Raw genomic sequence first — 24254 nt, 5'->3', positions numbered from 1 at the left:
AAGTCAGATGGGATAGGCTCCAGCTTTCAGCGAAACATATCTATTTCTGTGACAGTGTTTTTTTGGGGGGTTTTTTAGCCATGGTACATTCCATCTCGGGAAACCAAGACAAGAATGGCACCAACAAAACAATGGCCTATTTTCCGTGCAAACACATACATAACCCCTTAACAAAACACTAACATACTTAAAGAATGACCTGAAGTTGGAGGTGCTGACAAAGCATGTAAGGAAGAGGATCACACTACATGTGAACAATATTGTTTCATGCATTTGTGCTCCATTCCCAAAATTCATGAGGAGTTATACCACACCTTTGCGTTTATATCCATTCAATGATTTTTACCTAAATTATGATAATTATTTGATCCTTTTAGGTTATTTTACGAACACTGATTGGAAACTGCAAAATGTGCAAACCCCATGAAGCAATCACTGATTAGCAGTGGAGAAAATTGGTTGAAAATTGCTACAGGCAAAGAGCTGACAAAAATTATTAATCTATAGGATATCTGACTGCAATTCTGTCAAGCAGGTTGGATTGGTGGTAATTGAAAATTAATAGGGTCTTTACTATGAAATGGAGAAATAATCTCTTCATTTTGTGACTGCGTCACAGCCAGGTTTTGGTTGCAATCTGGCTTGGACCTCACTGTGTGGAGTTTGCATGCTCTACCTGTACTGGCCTGTGATTACTACAGTTTCCCAAAATATACATGTTAGGTTGGAGTTAGAGAAGGTTGTCCATAAACCGGAGGGTAGGTGGTTAGAATCCACTCCCTCAATTCATTGCTGTTGTGTCCTTGGGCAAGACCCTTCACTCACCTTGCCTCCACTGCTGCCTGCACTGGACTAGGTTTTGATGTAGATGTTGACCTAGACTTTCCTGTAGGTCGAGTATTAGTGAAAGTTGGACCTTTTTATACAAGTGGTTGTCTTCTTGCCTTCTTAAAATATTGTCCCATGCAGGCTACTCTGGAAGGATAACCTCCCCTTCTCACAGATCCCCTTGTAACAGTGCACGGAATCCTTGACCCTCCTAGCATTATTATCAGTTAAATAAATCCTTAATGATGGTCACGAGGGTCAAGTAGGTGGGACCAAAGGAGCGGCCAATATTAGTGGGGGTGTCTGCAGGCGGGCTGCTGTAACTAGTTCTCGAGTGAATCTCGTGTTTACGGACCAAAATTACTTTTTAAATTAATTTATGGGAGCGTGTTTGTAACAACAACACGTAACACGGAATGCCGTAAACTGAGGACCACTTCTAAATGTGAATGATTGTTTGGTGGTGGTTGAAAATGCCGCTGGAGCGACTTGGCATCCACTTTTCTTCAGCCTACCCCAGAACAGATGTAGCTTACCACCATCATTGTGTGAATGTGGAGTGAATAAATAATGGACTTTGGGTATCTTGAAAAGCGCTGCATAAATCTAATCCATTATCATGATTACTATTATTACTATTGCTACCATTTACCGGTACGATGAGCCTGATTGGAGGAACATTTGGAGAAAGACGAAAAACAATTTTACCTTCAGAATTACGGTGTGGGGCATACATATATAACTAATCGGGTCTTTGCGAAAAACAATTCCACACGCATCTCGATACACGGGTTACAATGCAATTCAGAAACTATATGTTTTAAAAACAGAATGATTCCAAGTGATTCAATACAGTGGACGAACGATATGATTTGATTTATTTGTTGCTGTAACCTTGCTTTATAAAATAAAGAAGACAATTCTGTAAAAGTGACATTCTTACAGTATTTTCAAATTTGTAAAAGAGTATATATCATATCCACAAGCATGCTGTAAGGCCTGGGCAAAAATAAAAAGACAAACAATAGAATCGCATGTCAATTAATAAAGGGGGAGGGGGCCAACCTATTTTTTTTATGGGACCCAGAATTCCTGGCTGCTGGCTATGTGATATGAAAAAAGGAACCATGAAATCACCTTCATTTAGACCAGGGGTAGGGAACCTACGGCTCGGGCGCCAGATGTGGCTCTTGTGATGACTGCATCTGGCTCTGACACTTTTTAACATGATAAAATGTATTTATAAAAATTGTTTTCATGGTTCTTCTTGCCTTATATTTGCATTTAAGTTCATTTAGCAATTTTTATGCTTGAAAATGCTGAATTTAGGTCAAGAATATATGAAGTTTGCTTAAATATGCATTTAATTTTTTTTTTTTACTAATGGTAGGTCATATTTATCCACAAAACATCAATCATTTATTAATTAACTGATTTTTTAAAAAGTGTGAGGGAGCGATGTTCGAACCATGATGTCGCGAGGGACGATTGTATTTGCCACATGGGAGTAATAAAAATGCTGTGTTAGGTTGGGAAAGTGAACAATCGCATACTCAAAATGTCATGAAGAAATTACTCATTACTTACTAATAATAGTTATCGTGCAACATTTCAGCCTATGCAGTGTTTTTAACACTCAAGTAGGTAACAAAGTTGCAACATTTACAAGTAAAGCCGTTGCAAACCAAAAAAGGTAAGCAGCAGCTATAGAAAGACGGGTACCACACTTTTCTCGTTGGTCAAGATTTCTTGTGCTACCAGTGTACTTCAGAGCTGCTCTGCATAGCTTACAAATGGTGCGGCTTTGTCGAGTTTTCCGTCCTTTCAAAATCCAAAGATGCGCGCTGCTAGTATTTATAGCCATTCTTTCTCCCATTTCTCCCATTGTATTAGAGATGCACTGTCAACCGATTGCTAGTCTCGCGATACCTTGAGCATGTCTCTACAATCGATAAATGTAAGGATTTTTGGCTGATTTTTATCGATCGAGGAGGCTGCTGATACACAGCCGTATCGCTCGCATGTCAAATTGAATATCTGGTCGTATCTGTTTATCTTTCATGACCCTATAACAACCGACATCACATGTATCAGCCGAATGGTAGAACCATGCAAAACACCCTTGCAAATGGGTATGGTATGCTAGCATTATACCAAGCTGCCTAGTCGAAAGTACATAGTGTACTTTTATATATTTAGGGGAATTTCAAGTAAAATTAGTTGTCAAGATAAAGATTAGCCTCGTCATTTCTATCGCAAAGGATAGACAGTGAAAGCTGCGTCATGCCTTTTTTGCATGTAGACAGCTCACCAAGCTGACGAGTTTGTGTTGATGGTTTGTAGACCAAACTTTGCTTCTGTTGCTGATTAGTTCTGCCCTAAAGTTCAAACATACACTGCTTCTCAGACAGCAAAAGGTAATCTGAGATGTTTGGGTAAAAGCTTTGTGAGACCGTTCACTCTGTTGTTTGGTCAGAGCTGAGCAAGATGCACGAATATGACACACAAGACAACATCCTCTCTTGGTTGGGTCTTCAAACATATTTTACACACACAGACAATTTCACATGATTGGTATGAGCATTTTTGCCATTGTTGACGTTGCTACAAAATGGGTTGTGAGAAATGTGTTTGCATTCTAGGTAGGATCATAAACTTAGATAACAATAGTAACAATAGTCATTTTATGAGATTGTGAAACCTTGGATGGTTCTGTGACATTTCAGACAGAACATCTGAGATTGTTTAAACTCTACTCATAACATGAACAGTTTCATGCAAACGTGCAGACTATACAACATAGTTGGAGAGACTTCTTCCTGCAAAAGGTCACGTGTGGTTGTTTTTGGTCACCCTTGAGAACAATTGTTGCACAGAAATTACTTTCACTGAAGGGGAATATACTGTGCAGTCCAAGTCCAATTCAGCTGGCTTAAACAAGGCAAATTTGGATACACTATAAAAATGGACCATGTGACACATAGTTTTGCACTCAAACAAGAAAGGGTTGATGTCCACTGTGGCAATATAACAACAGTCAAACTACTACTTTGTAAACATTTTAATATTTTACACTACGGTTTTAACAAAGCAATGCTACCATTGTCATGACAATGGTTCCAGACCCTGGTAAGTGAATTTCCATGAAGTAGGAGTCCTAATAGGGAAATATATAATATATGTAAATATGGAATATTTTTGTAGTTAGAGCATAGAAAACCTATTTACAACCGTGTAAATATGTTCTTTAACATTAGTAGATCCCTCTAGACATGAAACACCCCATAGTCACCTTTACAGTTGTATTACCCAATAAGGCAGACATAATAATGGAAATAAGACATTTATGACATAAATAAGCCTCATTCAAACCTTGTACAAATTGTTTTTTCTCGATAAATTTAGCGGCTTATATGCTGGTGCACTCCACAGTGCGGAAATTACGACATGTGACTACACTGAACACTGAATTTTGATTTTACAATGTAGAAAGTCTGTTGTTACATAAATAAAATTCAGTACACCCAAAAGGCATTTTTTTAGTGTGCTTGTGATATTATTAAATAATTATATGATTGTAAATTGTTAATTGAATTACAACAGGCAAGCAGTGTGGATAATGTAGGCGAGACTTGGAGAAAGGTCTTCTCTGACAGCTAGCTAGGACAACCCAGTGGTTTGTGGAGCAGTGGAGCCATGTACCACTGCTAGCCGATTAAGAGGGAGATGGATGCGGCACCACAACAGATTTAATCGCAGTTGTAGCGCTAGCCTGACAACCAGGCTAAAGGCTAAACTATGACGCCGATTCCGATTACCTTATCATTCATTAGTGGTGAATACCTATACGTAATATAAAATACCCTTCATAAGGGTGTGAGGCATATTTAGGGCTTAAACCAGAATTGTGCTTCCATTCATTTAGCTTGATAGCTTTGCAATAGGACAATGGCAATTGAAGAGAGACTGGGAAGTTTTTGGTCCTGAATTTAATCTAGTCATTACAACAATCCCTTTGCAAATATATTGCAAATTTAAAATTGGAAGACAACGCTAACAGCCAGCTAGTAGGAGGGTTTGGACGGGGAGGAGCGACCCGGTCGAGTGTACGGTGGTGACTTGATGCAGCATCGTAGTCCAAGCATTATTAGAGAGTCAAAAATATACATTTTAACATAACATAACATTTACATCTTAATTACACACATTCATTTGCTAGTTGCGGATGGTCTGAGAACGTAACCCTCTCCAATAGCAGGGGTCGATTGTAAATAGATGTAAAGTGGGGCAACGTATTGCAACTTTGTCATGACTTCTTGATTCAAAGACATTAAAACAAATAATTGCTGTTGATGCAGCATATAGATGAAAACCCGATGACCTATTTAAAAGTGTTCCAGCTTTGTCATGACTGAGTCATCATCGTAGACAATGACCTCCTTCCCCTCTGACCTCCTTATTTATCCAACATAGCTAACTGCAGTTTTTCTGCTGTAAACAACACTTGCACACAAGGCATGCAGCCCACACGCACACATTGGCAGTAAAGGATGCATTATGTGCAACAGTAATAGTCACATGGTAGGAGTATTGGAGAAGTTGCTGTCCCTCAGACAAAGAGCCTTGTTCTAACAGCCTGGGAGTCTTCTTAGAAAAATGTCACATAAATAACTGGAATTTTCTGCGATTAACTGGGGACCATTTCAGGGTGTACCGCGCCTCTCGCCCTAAGACAGCTGGGATAGGCTCCAGCATACCTGCAACACTAGTGAGAACAAATGGTACAGAAAATGGATGGATAACTGGAGTTTTATTTCGGGAAATTTAAGTTAAGTTGAGCGAAGTTGTGAGAAAGCACATCTGTAAAGTACAAAACTAACTAAAACTAATTTAAATCATTATCTAAACACTGCATCACCTCGAGGCAGATTGTCCTTGTTCTTCTCACTCACCGTCTTGTCGTCAATTTCTCTCTCAACGCATGCATGCACACACACATACACACACTGGGCGTTTCCCTGTTTGTAAAAGGAACTTCCCTTCCGTGCAAGCCACTTCTGTACCATGAGAGTGCATGTGCACACATTTATGTGTGAATTATGACTCCACCAAAGCTGTTGCAGACACTGCTGATGTAACCCTTTATCTGCTTTGAGATCATACCTCAGAAACAGTATGCTAAAATGTTTGCCATATTTACTGTTCACAAATTTTTTAACGTGTGAAACATGATGTTTTGTTGTCACAGGTCAGTTGTAGTAGAGCTTCCTCACCATGCAACTCACGCAGCTGATGTGTGTGACATTTGACATCATTGTGAAATACCATGGATGTCCAAAGCCATAGGACAGCTGGCTGTAATGCAATCTTTAGACATGAATCACTTAACCTTCTGCAAATCTTTCTGGTTTCAAGGATTCAACTTCCTCTCTTTTGGTGCCCAACTCATGAACTTGTTTGAATTAATCTATTGATTAAAAGTGAACAATCCAGAAAAAGACAACTTTCGGTGGATTGTTTTAATCATGTTAAACACTTCTTTGTTTAATATAGCAACATGCATCCATTGGTTTAAAGTGAACTAATGGTGCATGAAATACAAAAATATATCTTCTAACACACATTGGTCTGGTTGGGATTGCAAGTGGAACAGGAGAAAGAAAGACAAAGCGGAGCCATGAGAGAGCAAGGCAGGCTAAAGGAAGGAAAGCAGAGGTGAAAGGCAGAGAGTCCAAGCATAGGAGGAAGGAAGCGGGAACGAGACTGATGAAAACTAGAGAAGAGGAAAGCAGCCCCTCCAGAGAATTATAGCTTTGTATTGTGTTCATGACCGTTGTGGGTTGTCACACTTAAAAGAAGTAATATTTTTAGTAGGGGTGCACAATAAATAATGGGCCGATATGAGGAAATATTACTTCATACTGATAAATCCAAAAAATACCAGTTCCTCTCCTTTCATGCATCCTCAGTGACAATTACACGCTCACACATTCGCGCTAATTTATATACTGTACATGACGACTTGCACACATAGATACCTGTACACACGTACTGTACATATGCACACTCACAGTAAATACGTAGTTCCCCACATAACTCACTGAGTTAACCAGGGTGTTATTATGTTGTTGATTTTATTACAGTGATTATAGTTATTACAGTTGTATGCATTACAGTTATTGTCATTCTGATCATAGTTAATAATTTCATTACTACTATCACGACTAATATGTATGACTGTTTCAAAGCAGTCTTATCATTGTGGTTGTTGATATTATTTTGTCTTCTCTGTCATGGTCTTTATAACCGTCACAGACATGCTGATGTAGTCCTGTTTGTTTCTGTTGTTTTGTTATTGTTGTCGCATTTGTTGTTGTTGGTGTTGTCCTTGTCTCTCTCTTTACTGTCCCCTCTTGTCCCTGCACTCCCTCCTCTGTTTTCTTCTCTATCCTTCTCTATCCCCTCCTGCTCCGGTCTGGATGCTCCAAATTTGCATAAGAACAAAACATCTAATTGAAATAAATTCTGTATGTATGTTCTGTGTGTTAAAAAGCAGAGTTACGATGCATACCGCCACCTGCTGTACGGAGTTGTAACAATAAGCTACATTCACAGACAGTCCCATCATAATGTGTTTATATGTGAGTGCTAACAGGTAGAGCCAAATCTATTTGTGGTCGTCAAAACAACAAAATACAAATATCCGACAAATCAGTAATGTTTAAAGATCTGGAGTGTCTTTTCCAACCATTACCAGCATTGAACAGTGAATTGTGAGCAAATTACATATTTATTGTATTTATTGCAATTTCTTAATGTACTCATTAGAATTGAGATTTTCAAGAGTGAAGTTGTGTAAGTGTTACAAACTCCCCTCGCCAAGCTTGATGCTTGTTGCTAGTCAGAAAATGACTGGACTAATCAGCATCTTTGGAGGATCTACTGGTGTGGTTTAGAGTGAGACATACGTTCTGAGTATGTAAATGAGTGGTCCCTGGAGAGTTTAATCAGTACATTTTAACAGACAATATTTCCCACTTCCTGGCAGTCTGAAACACAGTATAATCTCTTAGCTTGCTACTGACAGCCATGGAATGCAACATGGCTGCCCCCATAGTCGCAGTATTTTTATATTCTAACTTGCATAGTGACTTCAGTGATACACAGCAAAAATATCTTGTAATTTTTAGTATTTTTAGTATTTATTATCAAGTATTTTTTACCTTGATTTTAGGTATTTCATCTAGCTTTGATGTCAGTTGTTGCAGTGTTAATCAGTGGCAGGCAGTGCATTTGGTACCTTAGTCGTCAGTGTGCTGCCCAGATTTTTTTTTGCCAGACACCTTGACAGCCACGATCAAAAAACAAAACAATGACAGTAAATATGTGCCATTGCCGGGTTTTCCACCAGTGATTGTCGGTACACCAGTGCTTGTAAAGTTGGCGCTCAGCAAATGTGATGAGCATAAATAGAACGGCTCTGTGATTAAAGGTTCAGGCAACTCCAAACTTCTACACGACAACATCACCTGAAGCAGTTCACAATCAATATTTATCTAATAACGTGACAAATATGGAAAACTTTTTAAGTAAAATAATTCTGTTCACCAGAGATGTCAATGTTAATTTTCCCACTGTGGGCAACTGCTCAACTTATCTTGTTGAACAGTGTTACTCTGATCGACCAATCAGAGCTGGGGACCTGCAAGCTGGTCCTGAGAGGCGAATCAGAAGTCTGATCGGCTAAAAAAGTAAGAGTTAGTATGTGAAAGGGGCCAGCACTCTTGATTGTAAAGGCCCCGGGCAGGTAATATTGATATGGCAACACATATAAGGTGAAATCTGATTGGACAAAAAAAATTGATCACACACATACACTACTGGAAGCACTGCAGCCAAGAAACACACTACAAAATGAAGATAACAGACTGTTGTGAATAAATTAATATCATTTAATGGAACAAATGCTACAAATTAAGTTTGAAATGTGGGTCAGTCTTTCTGGTAATGGTTAGGCCGGCAGAGAAGGCCTTCCTGGCCCTGACTGCACACCACTGCTAAACAATATAGTTATTTTAATATGACCTTTTTTTATATCTCATGGTGTCTTCGAAGGCAAACTTGTCTGAACACTGAGGACTGAGGTATACATACCCTCAAATTCTACATGCATGAGAATGGAGAAAAACAAAGTAGTAACTTGAGTTCATTGTGCTTGTTCTGGCATAAACTGAAAATATTAGCAGTATCCTATTCCTTGATATTTTCTCACAGCATGTACATTACAGGTTCTTGTTGGCTGTAGAGAAAAACAACGAAAACAATAAGGCAGACCAATTGAGAAAAGGACTAAGACATAAACTAGCAAGTGTCAATGAGTGTTTGTCACATTTGTCATTTATGTTATAAATGTCTCTATTGTATCTAATTAACATATGTATGAATATGTTATAGTAACCTTTTCACTGGCACAATATTTATAGTGTACTGTCACACTATTTGTGTTTGTGTCTGTGTCCGAGAAAGCAATGGTGTCTTGCTTTGTTTGTGTGTAGCTTTTCCACAAATGTTGAGCGTATCTGGGTGTGAGATGTATTGGACAGTGTCAGAAAGTCCACAAGCTTCCTCTCATTAATTCTGGCTGAGAGCTATGTGTGTGTGCGTGTGTGTGTGTGTGTGTGTGTGTGTGTGTCAGTGACTTATGCATGCCGTTAATAAGTAGCCCAGTAGAACATATCACATTTATAACTTGTGGTGGCAGCACTGTTAGCAGACGATGAGACAGGAAAGACAGGAAGGCCATTTCCTTATTTATCACAGTCAAGTTCATATGCCAAAATTCTGTGCAATTATGGAAATTATGTCAAGGTTAGAATGAATAAGGGTTAGTCGGCTTGACAGTAGCTCTCCAATCTATTATAAAAATATATCGCATTCTTTGTGAGAGAATATCAGCTATCTGTCTATGTGTCTGCACTGAATTTCACAAATCTGCAATGCTCTGTGGCAGGATGCGAGCTGCTAGCTGACGTCATCGTCTAATTTGGCCTTAACGCAAAACTCTTTTGTTTGTGGACAGGTAAAACTGAGCTCTTTGGTTTTAGTCATAATAAATGTGCAACATTGCCTCATGTTTTTAGACCTTATTTAATAGAACATTAAGTCATTGAGTTACAGGTGTTGGTTTGATTTTGTGTAGTGGTCGGCGTGTGTGCGTGCGCCTTATAACACACATGGCTGATTGAATAAAACATTCATATTGTTTCTGGGGCTCCATGTAGTGTAAGTGTGCATTGATTTGAAAGATTAATATCCACATCATTGTACATCTAATATCTCACTATATTGAAGCATCCAGGCTCCAGCGTGCCTTGTAGGCACTTTGTAAATAACAGTTAAATTTATGTATTTTTCGTTTGCATTTAGTTGTTGTTACTCACACAGAATGGTAGTTAATTGTTGTTGTGTGTTAACTTACCTGTTAAGTGCTGGAGGCAAGGAGTTCACAATACAATACTCTTCACTAGGACTGTCACGAAAACAAATTTTGCTGGACGATAATTGTTCTACAAGTTATTGCAGATAAACTATATTATTGTCAACATAGTCAAAAGGGACTCTGTCTCTTTTAGCAAAAATTGCGCTGAAATAAAAATCATAACCAAAAACAACAACAACAAAAATAGACCCGGTCTCTGTTGAGAAAAAATGTGCTCCAATAAAAGCCACACACAACAATAAAAACAATAATGTAAATTCCGTTTTATAAGCCGCTACTTTTTTCTCAAACTTTGAACCCTGTGGCTTATACACTGGGGCGGCAAATATGTGGCTAAAAACTACATTTCCCATAGTGCTTGTTCTGGTGATGTTCTCATCTTGTGACATCTCCTATACTTCAGAACTTCTACTAATCGTTTAAATATGTAATTTGGAAAACACTATTCCTAAGATATAATGGCAAAATGGCAAAAAAAATTCAGGAAACAACCAAAACATGCCGAGAAGCCACCATTTTCTGCGTTTGCTACCCTGTTGCTGTCGTTGCACCCATTTAAGTGAGCGACATCAATCACAGTTTGTACTGTAACCAAATGAATTTGGAATTATTCAATAAACACCATAAATATAAGACCAAGATTGCAAAGCCTATTATGATGAATGAAAACAACAAGGAAATGTGACATATAAAAGTGAAGTCGTACCTGGATCCAGGACAATCCACGCAGGGATCCAGGCGCTATGATGACTCAAAGGCGGCCATAAAGGTACCACTGTACCGTGGCTGTTATGGAGTCCAGAGGATAAGGTAAATCCAGCAGAAATAATGGCTAATATCCATCAATTTCACAAGTGACCCTACGTAAACCTTACATACGGTAACGTACATAGCTCCACAGGCGTACATGTGATATCCGCTGATGTGATTAAACAGAAATAGAGAAGTACATATACATTAAATATACTGTACATACAAAACATAAAATGCTGTGTTGTTCTCTTGGAGATGAATAAAGTATCCATTGAGCTCAATTTCACAAGTGACCCTACGTAAACCTTACGCAATGCACCTAACGTCTCAGGCGTACACCTCCTATCTGCTGACGTTCTTCCTTTTCTTGTTTATGGCGGGTCGCAACCAACGTTTAGGTACTCTACCGGAATGTAGATGCGTTGTGCACATTCGTTGTGCATACAAAACACAAAGAAATGGATATGATGCCACTTTCAAGTTAAGGCAATGGATTTGAGGATAAGCGGCATAGAAGATGCATGGCAATGGATTTGGCTGTCAAGACAAGGAAACACGGCTGCTTTGCGTAGGACTACTGCCATTGAAGGAAACAGCTCATTGAAAGAGAGAGAGACGACATTTTAATGAAATTAGGACGCTGTTCAATTCTGACACGGATTCACCAAGCGTTGGATTGTTCACCCACTAATAGGGAACGCAAGCTGGGATTAGAGTCGTGAGACAGGTTAGTTTCACCCTATTGATGATTTGTTCTGTTGTATGAAAAGTAAAAAAAAATCTGTCTGTGTGATGTCCTTCTGTGCACTAAATATCTTGTTTTACATATGACAGGTTTTTATATTTTTGAGGTATAACGTTTGAGTGTAGTTGCTGCGTGATAAATTTAATGTTGTTTGTAAGATGACGCCGTGAGTCAGACTGTTATATTGAGTAATGACCTCCTGCAATTTCCAATGGGTTGACAAGCTCTTTGTGAGTTTATTCATAGCTCATGATTGGCTCCTGTCAAATAAAGAGGTGGCTGGTCCTCACTGACTTGCGCGCGTCACAATATGCCACTTTATGACATGGATATGTGCAACTTATACACTGGTGCGGCTTATACACCAGAAATTACTGTAAATAAAATTGAGTATCAAGTCTAAATAATGAACATTCCGTATTATTCCTGAACAGAAAGGCTGAACATGTAGCGAACGACACTGTCTGGGAGCGCGCACCATTTTGCGCTATTTTGTTTATATTTACTTTGGCGCCTCAGTAAGCATTGACTGTCGAGACGAAGGCTCCGTTTCACCTCAAGCTGCAGTGTTTTTCCCAGGGGGCAAAACTGGACAGGATTGTTGTGTTTGAGGTGCTCATGCAAGTTGGTCGTATTCCCCTTTTTCATGGGCACTACTTGTCAACAAATGCGACATACAGTATCAGGTTGTCAGTGTTCATGGGCTCACCTTGTTAATTCTGTTTAAAACCAAAATATTCCTACACTGGAGCTTTGGCATTCACCTTAGAAACCATCGCTTTCATGCCTTCATTCATATTTGTGTTTGCTCATTTGCTGTCTGCAAAAGTCTCTGTGTGTGCACTCGCACATATTTTTTAACACTGAATACAAATAAATGCGTGCATTTTTAAGCACAACCAACAATTTTAGAATATAATAAGCCTCTGATTTTTTTATTTTCATAATATTGTTATACTGAAGCTAAGCAATAATACTATAATAATAATATAAAATAGTTCTTAAAAACTAAAAATTGTTCGACTTCTGGTATTGCAAGGTACTTCTCATCTTTGTTTCTTTGTGTTTGCTCTGCAGATTTAGCTAGCTGACTACTTGATTAAAGGAGGGCAGTTTACTTCTTGACCTCGAGTTTTGGTGTCTAGCCCGGAAAATATAGGAAGGTCGGCTGGCATTGGCCCTGGCCACCCGCATTGCGGTAGAAAATTGATGGATGGATTAAAGTGCATGAGAATGTGTTATATTTTGAATGTTATTTTGAACACAGTTATTTCTATAATGTTTTACTTTAAAATGGCAGTGTAAAAAAAGGAAAATAAATAAATAAATTATATCGTGTTAAGAAATGTCTGACAGCCAGATGCAGTCATCAAAAAAACTATATCTCCCCCTCGAGCCATAGGTTGCCTACCCCTGATCTAATCCATCATTATTATTATGACTCTTCATTTGCACAGTGTTGTCAGGCTAGCTGTTGGCTATTGCTTGCAAATAGTGAAAGTAGAAGAGTACTACCTTCCTCAAGCAAGCTGAAGTGCTGAGTAACTATGCCATCTACTGGGTGGCATTGTAACAATAAGCCATTTAGATGGATCAATATAATGTCAATGTGAGTGAGGGTGAGCAAATAGCGCCAAATCTAAAAACTAAAATAAAACATAGCACCAAATCCTTCTGTGGCAGTCCAGAATGAATTGTGAAATAACAAATAAATGAATGTAGGAAAAGCACTGGTCTGGTTAATAATGGCTGCTGGTTCAGCACACTGTTAATAAACTGCATTTGTGCTTATGTGACACTATATTACGCATCATGTAAAGGAAAGTTGTCGTGTACAATAACCAGCTGATTTATGATTTGCTCCTTCACAGCTTCATATGAAGTGAAACAAATACAGATTTATACTTCCTGTCATTGTACTGCCAAGTTTTTGTCAGCGTCTACCTGACTCATGTTACAGTGTCAGCAAGCTTCCAACACAAGACCTTGTGAAATCATGTCACAAAGAAAGAAAAGCTTTAAAAAAAAAAGTTCGCATTCTAGGAAAGCTCGACATCAGGGTTCACCAGCCAGTTGCTCATGGTCCATTGGTCAGTTGATTGCGAAGGATCAATAATATTTTATCACCTTCCACGAAGGAAGGAGGTTTTGTGGCCAATATGTTTGCATAATGATTCCTAATTGTCATGAGACACTCAGTTGATGAGACGAGACGATGCATGAGATTGGGTCTATGAGAATGAGACAAGATGCGATTTTAACGTTACTTTTAAGAAAAGGACAATGGAAAAAAATATATGGCAATATATTGCAACATATGAATGTTATTCCTACTAGGTTACACTCTTCTGCACTCTGTGTGTATGCTACCGGACCCACCTCTACCCGTGAGACAAAAGAGACTGTATGACTAATAAAAGGGCTTACTCCATTCATGCCGTTGTTTTATGGAACAAACGCGCCAATGTAGTGAAACCATTACACAAAGTGAACCCTCTTCCTTCTTGTTTGGAGGTGAGAGATGAGGAAAACAGACACGCATATACATGGCAATGTATTGACGCCAGCAAAATGATCAAGCTCATTTTCATTTATTGTGTGATTGATTGATTAATTAATTCATAATTATTGTTCCAGGCCTATTTGTTTTCTAATCTTGGAAGATCTTGTGACACCTTACTAATTGGTTGAATCATATGTCACTCAGCTTTACTATTGGGTGAAGCTGACTTGACTAGCAGTACTGTAAAGAGAGCATCTTGTTCCCGAAAAAATATATATATTTTTTTTCCTAATTAGTAAATTAGAAAAAAGACTGCCTTATTTGTCAGCTGCTATCACAAAAAAGTCAATTTCCAGCATCACTCCACCACCAACCACAGCAATTTTAGTTATACGCAGACGTACACGTAAGTGTTCGATGTACCTTTTTTTTTGTATTATGCTTCACCAAAATAAACATAAGGCAGAAACCAAAGTGTTACTTTGTGTGAGTTACCTTGAGTTTAAACACATACATCATTTGCAAATGGGGAATGATAAACAGGAGGCAATAGTGATAGTTCAGAGATTATAAAACCAATTTTGACGGCAACAACTCTGGTAAAGAAAGCTCAATCCGCTGTTAAATTACTTTTTTTCAACAAGTATTTGTTGAAGTGACGTTTGCTGTGCAACTCATCTTTTTTGTTGTTGAGAATTTAACTAATACATTTTGACGATTTTGTCAGTGGGCAGAGGTGAAGAAATTAAAACTGCTTTCAAACAGTACTTGCACGACCTCAACTTTCCCATTCACAAGTTAGTTGCCATAACAACGAATGGAGCACAGGCTATATTGGTGGACTGGGAATTTATTGCACGGTGCAGCAAAGAGGAGGCTTTCTTTAGCAACAAGCACTTTTGGGCTCTTGTAGATGGGAGAAGTTTCCCCTTCTCTTTTCCTGTGCACAGCAACCGTCTGACACCTTGCTGCAGTGTGAAACTTATGTATGAGTCTTCAGATATGAAACTAACTAACATGGCTTTAACTGAACTGAAGCAAAAATGCTATTAAAGCACATTTGAAAATACATTTTTCTTTTCTATCCATATTTGCGCACAGTTAGGGCACAACATATTTTTCAGTGTCAGTGTCTACCCGCTGGTCTATTTCACACATCCTTACATGCATTGAGACGTGTCTCAGCTTACAGCATCGTAAAGTAGCCACAACAGTGTCTTGTCAGCTTCCTGGTAAGGTTTTCAATTTTACCTTTCACCGTACTCCATTTTTATACCTTCTCGCTCTCTCATCCCTTCTTTTATGTTTGGCACTCGATTTATCCTTTTTGATTGTAAAGGAAAACATTGAAATGTGAAGACCTTGTCCAAAAGAAGTGGAAACAATGTCAAATTCCTCTTATGTGCTGAAAAGATGTGTTGTAATTGTGAAATAAACTAATAACCTATTAAATTTCTATCTGCCGTGGCTATATAGTAGTAGTAGTAGTAGTAGTAGTATCTATGCCTTACACATGCCTTACACATGCATTTAAAGTATAACATGTAGAGGTACTCACCACTAATGAATGATAATGTGAGATGATCCATGAACAGATGGAATGGGTGTCACGATGTAGCTGGTCACAGCACACAACAAAATCTTAACGCTTGGCAAAAAACATTGTCCATAAAAAAGAAACTTGAAAAGAAACCATGAAACTTGTCTTAAACTTTTTGAGGCTCATATCTGTACTTTTAGACATATTCCATCCTGGCCGCACTATTCTTCTTGCTAATGAGTGGTTTGCATTTTCTGTTGTAGCCATTTTACTTTTGTTCATGAAGTCTTTTATGAACAGTAGATAGTGATACCTTCACCACTGCCCTTTGCAGGTTGTTGCTGATGTCACTAACAGTTGTTTTAGGGTCTTCTTTTTTACAGTTCAGACAATGTTTCTGTCACCAGCTGCTGTTTTCTTTGGTTTGACGTTTGTTACTTAGTACACCAGTGGTTTCTTTCTTCTTCAGGACATTCCAGATGGTTGTAGTGGCTATGACCAATATTTGTGCAATGGTTCTGATTGATTTTCCATCTTCTCCCAGATTTGCAGATGCTTGTTTTTCACCCATAGATAGCTCTTTGGTTTTCATGGTGTTTTCACCTCTAAATGCATTCTGCACAGGCAAAACCTATCATACTCAATATGAAACTGAGCGTAGACATTCAGTGCTATTTATTGATTAGTAATGCAACAAGACCAGGAGTCTCCCAATCCGATATTGATTTTGGATATTGGGCTGACGTTAGCAAAAAAACGAGTATCGGCCTCCATTTAAATGATAAAATTGACATAAGCATTTGATTCCAGACTCTGCCCCAACATGTCTGTCCAACAGCGGCCGGATAGAGCCAACATGATCACGACAACAGCTTGTGATAAAGTGATAAGCTAGCTATGAGCTATTTGAGCCTATTTTCCTTCTTTGATAGCTGTTTACATTATCTGGGTGTCTGAATGGATACAGATTTTACATCATGTGTGTATGTCGATGGACAAACAGCTTCTTCTGTGAAGTTTCTTGTCTGTATGCCATGCACAGTTTTACCTAAATGTGTAACATCTATAATACAGTTTATTATACTGTAACTGAAATTGTTAAAGATTTTCGGTACTGATCAAAATGCGCGTGCTGATGTCACTCTTCATGTCTCCTAACAGGGTCGTCATGTCAAAACAGGACAGATGGCAGCTATCAAAGTCATGGAAGTCACAGAGGTAAAATATCTTTTCATGAGGCTACAAAGTATTTTCCTTCCAAAATCTACTCTGTTGCTTCTATGTAAACGATAAACACAATGTGAATATATTGGATATTTTCTATATGCACTTATTTCGTGGACAACGGAACTAAGCAACAGCAGGAGACACGATGGAATAAATGAGATTGGAAAATCGAAGATATCAGTGTAATTACCTTGAGGAATCAAGACTTTGCGTCCGTCATTCCTCCAAAATGTGTTTCTCTCCTCTTCCTTTCCCTTAAAATTTTCCTTGCCCTCTTCCAAATCATTAGAGCATCAACAATATTCTGGCCTTTCTGTCACCAAAGCGTCAACACAAAGCAAGGAAGAAAAACACATTTCTGTTGTGGTTTAAAATGTAAATTTTGTTTGAAAACTATATTATACCTTAAACCTTTGTTGTAGTTGTTGTGGTCTGATGTTGTGTGCTCTATTTTGTGGTCTTACAGCTACATAGTGGGCCAAACAGGTGAGCAGTGGTAGATTTTCTAACCTTTGTTAGCACAAGAGGACAAATCAGCTATTTGTTTGTGAATAATAGCATGTTTCAACAGGGTCTGACATGGACAGGCTTTGATTTGATTTGAATTTGAAAAGAAAGTTGCTTCTCAAAAATATAATTGAAGCAGCTTTAGGGGTGGCCCAAAGGTAGGGCCCTACGAAATCTGTTTTATTTTCTACCCAAATTCTGTTTTTTCCATTAAATTTTTTTAGAATTTTGTTGTTTTGTTTTATACATTTATTGATGTAATACATCACTGGTCAATATTGCTCAGTCTTTCAGAAACGGATGTAGCTTTCTAATTGGATGTCATCCTCCAATTGTGTTATTAATGTTAGATATTTTTTATGACACCCATATTTTGTTTACACAATTAGACAGGATGTTGCAAACAAAGCTGTTATTTTGAAGGCCAGAAGTGTGTTGCCTGTGTTGAGAACGTCCATTGACTGTTCAGACGAGCTGGGTGCAAAAATAAACCTCTCGTCCTTATTTTACTCAGAACTTGCACAACGTCAGCGGGCATTGTAAAATGCTCAGTTACAAAAACACACTCATACAGCCTGAGTCACACACAGTTGCACTAGCATGCTCTGCTAAACTCAGCTACCCCAGCTAGCTTCCATTCACGTGCCATAACAGATGAGTTTCGAAGTTGTCATACCAACTTTCACTGGTGTTTCAGGTCGCAATTTCGGGAAGGGTGTTAGTGTTTGTGATGGGATTCCGCTACGATTGAGCGGTCCGCCGGGGGAATACTTGCTCACACAAATGTTCCTTCTTCTCATGATGACAGCATTTCATTCCCAATGAAATGTGATTTAACAGTAGATTCCGTTTTCATTGTCCAATTCTGTGATTCCTTCCGCGATTGTGTTAACACAGAAATCATTGGGCTCTAACCAAAGACTTCGTTATGCTTCAGCGTCTCGGCCGCTGCATAATCCACGCTGTCTCGCTCCTCCCCCTCCAAACATTCTGGCGGAGCTTGACATATACCTCCAAAAATATCTAACCTCGTGTCAACCACAATGCGGACCGCAGCGCTGTGTTTGGTAAGCTTTTTTTTAGTACATCATTTCCGGTCTGTGACCTTTTCTATTTTTCCTCCTGCGAAAGCGGCCTTTTTAAATGAAAAGAAGTACGTTTATATTACATTACATTTTTTACTGTACATTTGTACAACATGTACAATAAAAGTGACTGATGTTGAAGTGACTCACGGCAGGAAGCTAAGTAGCTAGTCAAACAGAGTCTTGGTTGCGACCTTTCAAGGAATCACTGCGCTAGCTTTTGGGCAGAATAGACATTCATGATATTTAGATGTCGTACAATAAGGTCAGCAGTGAGCAGCTATTTATTTCAGTGCATAAAGTTGGCAATCTCTGTTAGCAAATTGAACTACAATTGAGAAGATTGTAAAGGGACTGTATGCAGCGGGTTTTCCCAGCTCCTGTTTGAATCTTGGCTCGTACTACTAGCAATATATCATGCCTCTTCCTGCTTTGAGTACACCGACGTAACGCACTTACACTAGTTGTTTGTTATCAGCCACCACAGACATGTACGTGAATGCCAAATGTCGTGAGTGACAGCCATGAATGGCAGTTATTTTATTCGGGCAATCCAAAGGAGATATTTCGACAGTTGTTCTTTTAAAGCACTATTGTTAACATGTGCCAGCTGGCGGTTGTGTTCTTATATTTTTTGGTTTCCAAAAATGTAATGTAATGTAAAAACATGAACATTAACTTTAACATTAGCATGGTCATATTCATAAGCATGTCTTGTAGGGATGAGTGAGTACACTGCCTGTGTCTGTATCCGTATCTGTACTTGGAGTGGGCAGGGCATAAACCAGAAGTGGGCATGGTTTAACCAAAAATGGGTGGGGCTTAAATCGGTACATTATTTTAAGTCTGAAATTGACATGGATTGATCAGAAGTTGCTATATTTATTGTTTATTATTCATTAATATTATTGTGTGTAAATGATCTGTAAGACTTTACTATTTAATTATTTTTTCATAATATGTGTGAAGGATGTAATTCATGCAAACATCAAACAAACAGGGAAAAAATATGTCAGGCTTGTTTTGTCAAAAGCACCGCGTTCACTAGTACAAGCAAAGTTTTCCAACTGACAACAGCCAAATTAGAAGCAAGCAGATGGTAAAAAAAAACCCCAAAAAACACCGGCAGTAACCAACGCAACACGAGCCGTTTACAGCTCTGTCTTGTCAAATGCACCGCTTACGTACCAGAACAAGGCCTGGCTCATCTCTCCGGGTGTGGGGAGTCTGTCTAGGGAGGGGCGGTCACTGTGTGTGACTGGCCAATCACAGAGTGTGAAGAGTGAATACATAAGTAGTTACCCAATGAGGATTTTCCTTCATCACCATTACGGATAATGATGACCTGTACTCGTTTCATGCTCATACTCGGCAAAAATGCATTATCCGTAACAGATACTCGTCTAAAACAAGTATCTGGCTCATCCCTAATGTCTTGCTCGCATCGCAACACACTCACACAAATACACAATCCAGCCACAGGCAGGATGCTTTGTGTGTGAGATGGGGTGAAAGCTCAAGCTCTACCGTGTCGTTTTCACCCCGCTGTTCCTGCGTACATTTGGAGGGGGTCAGTGACTGGGAGAAGCACCCAGTTGTTTCCAGCTTTCTGGTTCACATCCACATCCACCTTCTTCACCTCTTCTTCTGCCCACCTCCTCCACCTCGTCTAACCTATATTTAAGTTCTTCAGGTCTCTTCTGGATTCATTGAATGAAAACAAAGACTGCTGTGCAACCCTTCTGTCCAACTGACTAACCTTGATGTGGGGTGTTGAGTTTATCCATGAGCTTCTGATGGACTGATTTACCTTACACCTTAGTTTTTACTAGACAAAACTTAACATTGTGCCAAACCTCAACATGCTGTACCGTAATTAACATTTATCCCAAATCAGAGCCTTGTTAGTGCACATTTTTGAACTGTTGCATGGCTGTACTGTCTGTGCTTGTCTTATATATAAACACATCAGGACCATACACGTACTCCCCTTGAATCTTAATTCTTCATTATACCAAGACCTATTACACAATGCTCTTTCAACTTTCTGGAAACAGTGTGAGGATGGCGCTTTTCTGTCCCAGCATAGCTGTGTTCCATAAAGTGATCTGACCTAACAAATGGCCAACCTTTATAGACACACTGTAACATCATTTGAAGAGATTCTGAAGCAAGAAAATACAGCTGCACTATTTCTAAATCACCGGTCTAAAAACTCAAGGACATTTTGATACTGTAAATTCCGGTGTATAAGCCGCACCGTTGTATAAGTTGCACCCTCTAAATCTGTTCTTATATACCAGAAATTGCGTTACTTAATACAACAGTCAGACTCACGTTTTCATCTTACAAACAACATTAAACACATCACACAGCATAGAACACTCAAACTTTATACCTCAGAAATACAGAAACATGTATCAATCCAAGTTTTATAAGCTACAGGGTTCAAAGTTTCAGAAAAAAGTAGCGGCTTATCCACCGGAATTTACGGTATTTCTCACAACTGTTCATACTTGTAATGTAACAATGTATTAGAAGCAGAAGAGAAAAAATTGCCTGTAAAATCCGCCAAAATTTCTTCACAATTTTGATTTTAAACATGAAACATCTGTCATACTTTTTAATCCTACTGTAAATAGTGATGATTCTACTGGAGATGCCTGATATTGGCTTTCTTACCGATATCTGATACTGTCCAGCACTTCATTACTGATACCGATGTACTGTAGACAGCAGTTCTTTCCTCAAACTAATGTTGTGCAATGAACACATTATGCTTCTTGGGGTGTAATGCCATTGAGTGCCTTTCACAAATAAACACTGCTTTGTGACATCCCTAGTTTCTACCAATATATACATTTTGGTATATCTGCCATATGCCCTGTGTTTAGAATATTTTCATTGGTTGAGGGAGAGAAGTGATACTGAGTACTATATACTCTATACTAAGTTCATTACATTTGTAAATAAAATATAAAAATGCCATTATCCTAATGTGTCTCTTGTGTATAGGAGGAAGAAGAGGAAATAAAGCTGGAGATCAACATGTTAAAGAGCTATTCCCACCATAGGAACATTGCGACTTATTATGGCGCTTTTGTGAAGAAAAGTCCTGCTGGACAGGACCACCAGCTCTGGGTTAGTTCCTCTACAATTGAAGCTTTTCTTTATAGTCAATTGCCCAATGTCATTAACATATTTGAGATTTTAAGTTAGGTCTTCATTGGTTGTTTTTCCACCTATGTTCATTTGTTTGTTTGGTTGTTTATGTTTGTGTGTGTGTGTGTGTGTGTGTGTCCGATGGCTTCTGCCTGTTAAGCTGGTGATGGAGTACTGTGGAGCCGGCTCTGTGACAGACTTGGTGAAAAAGACAAAGGGTAACTGTCTAAAAGAGGACTGGATCGCTTACATCTGCCGAGAGGTGCTCAGGGTAAAGTTACAAACACATCACTTTGCATCCATGTGGGAGGCATCCAGTAATTTATCATGGGTCTCTTCATAGGCTTTGAGTGTACATTAGATTGCTCACTGAGTTCAATCCCCTCATAGTGTGAATCAAGGTGCACTCTTTCCAGCCACATATTTTCCTTTTCCCACTGGAATCTGTTTTTTTTCTTGGAGAAGTACTGAGTTTGCTGCTCATAGGTGTACTAAATTCTGGGCAGTGTGAGACCCGTGAAAACGCCTTCACCCCTGTTCGCCATGCTTTTACTTTTGCCTCCGGTATCTTCGTCGCAAACTACAGTACAGTAATGCCTTCTTTTAACTTTATAATTAAATTATAAAATGATATAATTTCGGCAAAGTAGGATTTGTTATTTATAAATTAAATATTTTCGTGGTTATAGCATAGAAAACCTGTTTATGACCTTCTAAATACAGTTTTTAACATTAGAGCCCTCTATCCATGAAATGCTCCTATAGTCATTTTTACACTTGTATTACCCAATTATAGTTGGCATAATAAGAGAAAATAAGCCATTTAAGGCTTAAATAAGACACAAAGTGATATCAGGGATTCAGAGTTGAGTTTTTGTTTGGCGTGGGTTACAGCTGCAACAGTAGCTTGTCTTAGAGATTATTGTGCCTGTTGTGAGATCATTCAAACATGCAATAAAAGCCTGATGTTGTGGTGATCAACTTTGGTGCTTGTGTGTCTCACTGAACATTACAGTAACATTTCTGACACCTAGTAACCAGCGTACAATATTACCGTATTTTCCGGACTATAAGTCGCTCCGGAGTATAAGTCGCACCAGCCAATAATTCACAATGAAGAGGAAAAAAGAATATGATTTTCTTTTTGGGGGCATTTGTGGCTGTCATGCGCATGCCAAAGTAAGGGGGGCGCTGCAGTCATAGACTGTTTTAACAATTTAGCAATTTTAACCAATCAGAGGCGTCGATAATGTAATTTCCTTAGACATATGATAAGAAATATGGCGATATACAGTAGAAGCTACACGTGGACTGCTAGCAAAGTAGTGTTACTCTTCAGTACGTTATTTCACATTTGTCAGCTAAATTTATTGAAAATAAAACAGAAAATGGATGAAACGTGTTCTTTATCTAAAATGTAGCAGATGTTGATTATCACTACAATGCTGTGAAGTGTAGTTAAATTTACCGATCAAGCAAGAGCTCCTTCGGCTGTGACACTATAATTGCTGAATTAATTGTGTGTCTGGCAAATTTTCCTTGTTTAATTGCCTCCACAACAATAGTTATGCGGAACAATGCAGGCATATATAACAGGGAAGCTTTCAATGTGCGGGCGAAGCAGTTCAATCAAACGCAATCACAAGCTTCTTGCCATGCTAACATTCCACCACCATTCTTCCAAAATAACGGTATGCTTGTGAAAGTTGTCCCGCCAGCTAGAGGTCCGATCGGGTCTTGTCCCAAATAGCCATCGTTGGCGGGGGTGTCGTAGCCGTTTAGCGAGTAAAGCAGCAGCAGTATAGTGTCCTCCGAAGCCCACAATGGCGCCTTTGTTCATCGAGTTTTCCGAAAGCTCAGTTTTTAAGGACAAAAACCTCCGTATACGTGTGGATGAGAGGCCAAACGCATCGAAAAATATGCGGTTTTAAAATATCCATATTTGTGTGGAGAGGGCCTCAGTCAGGAGTGATAGGAGTAGCAAGCTTAGAGCGCCCTCTCGCAGCTGTCAGTGTGACTCCGGAGTACAAGTCGCAGGACCAGCCAAACCATAGAAAAAGTGCGACTTATAGTCCTTAAAATACGGTACATATCATCACGTCTTTGAATGTGTCTTCTGAATGCCTTATACTTGCATTTTAGTTGATTAAGCCATTTTTATGCTTGTAAATGCTTAATTTAGGCAAAAAATACATAACATACATTTCCTTAGATATGCATTTTTTAGTAATAATAGTCATTAATCAACCACGAAACACTATGTTTTGTCCATTAATATATTTGTTTAAATTTTTGTGATAGAGTAAAGCTTCAAAATTTGAAGCGCTAAATGTACTGCTATTTTAAAACATCACAAAGACCTACAATGTAATTGGCTATTTGTAATTGGCACACACTGTCACATC

At 38.7% G+C, this 24254-nt stretch overlaps 1 protein-coding gene across 6 annotated transcripts in view; it reads left to right on the top strand.

Moving 5' to 3' along the window:
- LOC129189646 (misshapen-like kinase 1) overlaps positions 1–24254 on the top strand; it is an 85563-nt gene that overhangs the window by 12503 nt on the left and 48806 nt on the right. For all 6 annotated transcript variants that reach the window (XR_008572836.1, XM_054791544.1, XM_054791545.1 and 3 more), the window contains exons 3-5: positions 17030–17086; positions 21703–21828; positions 22010–22120. Coding sequence is in view for 5 of the 6 variants with exons in the window: in XM_054791544.1 (XP_054647519.1) it covers positions 17030–17086; positions 21703–21828; positions 22010–22120 (294 nt within the window). In the remaining variant the exon portion in view is untranslated. The remainder of the gene's footprint in view (positions 1–17029; positions 17087–21702; positions 21829–22009; positions 22121–24254) is intronic.

The sequence above is a fragment of the Dunckerocampus dactyliophorus genome, chromosome 11, assembly GCF_027744805.1.
Source record: "Dunckerocampus dactyliophorus isolate RoL2022-P2 chromosome 11, RoL_Ddac_1.1, whole genome shotgun sequence".
In the NCBI taxonomy this organism is placed as follows: Eukaryota; Metazoa; Chordata; class Actinopteri; order Syngnathiformes; family Syngnathidae; genus Dunckerocampus; species Dunckerocampus dactyliophorus.
This window is presented reverse-complemented; position numbering and strand designations above follow the sequence as displayed.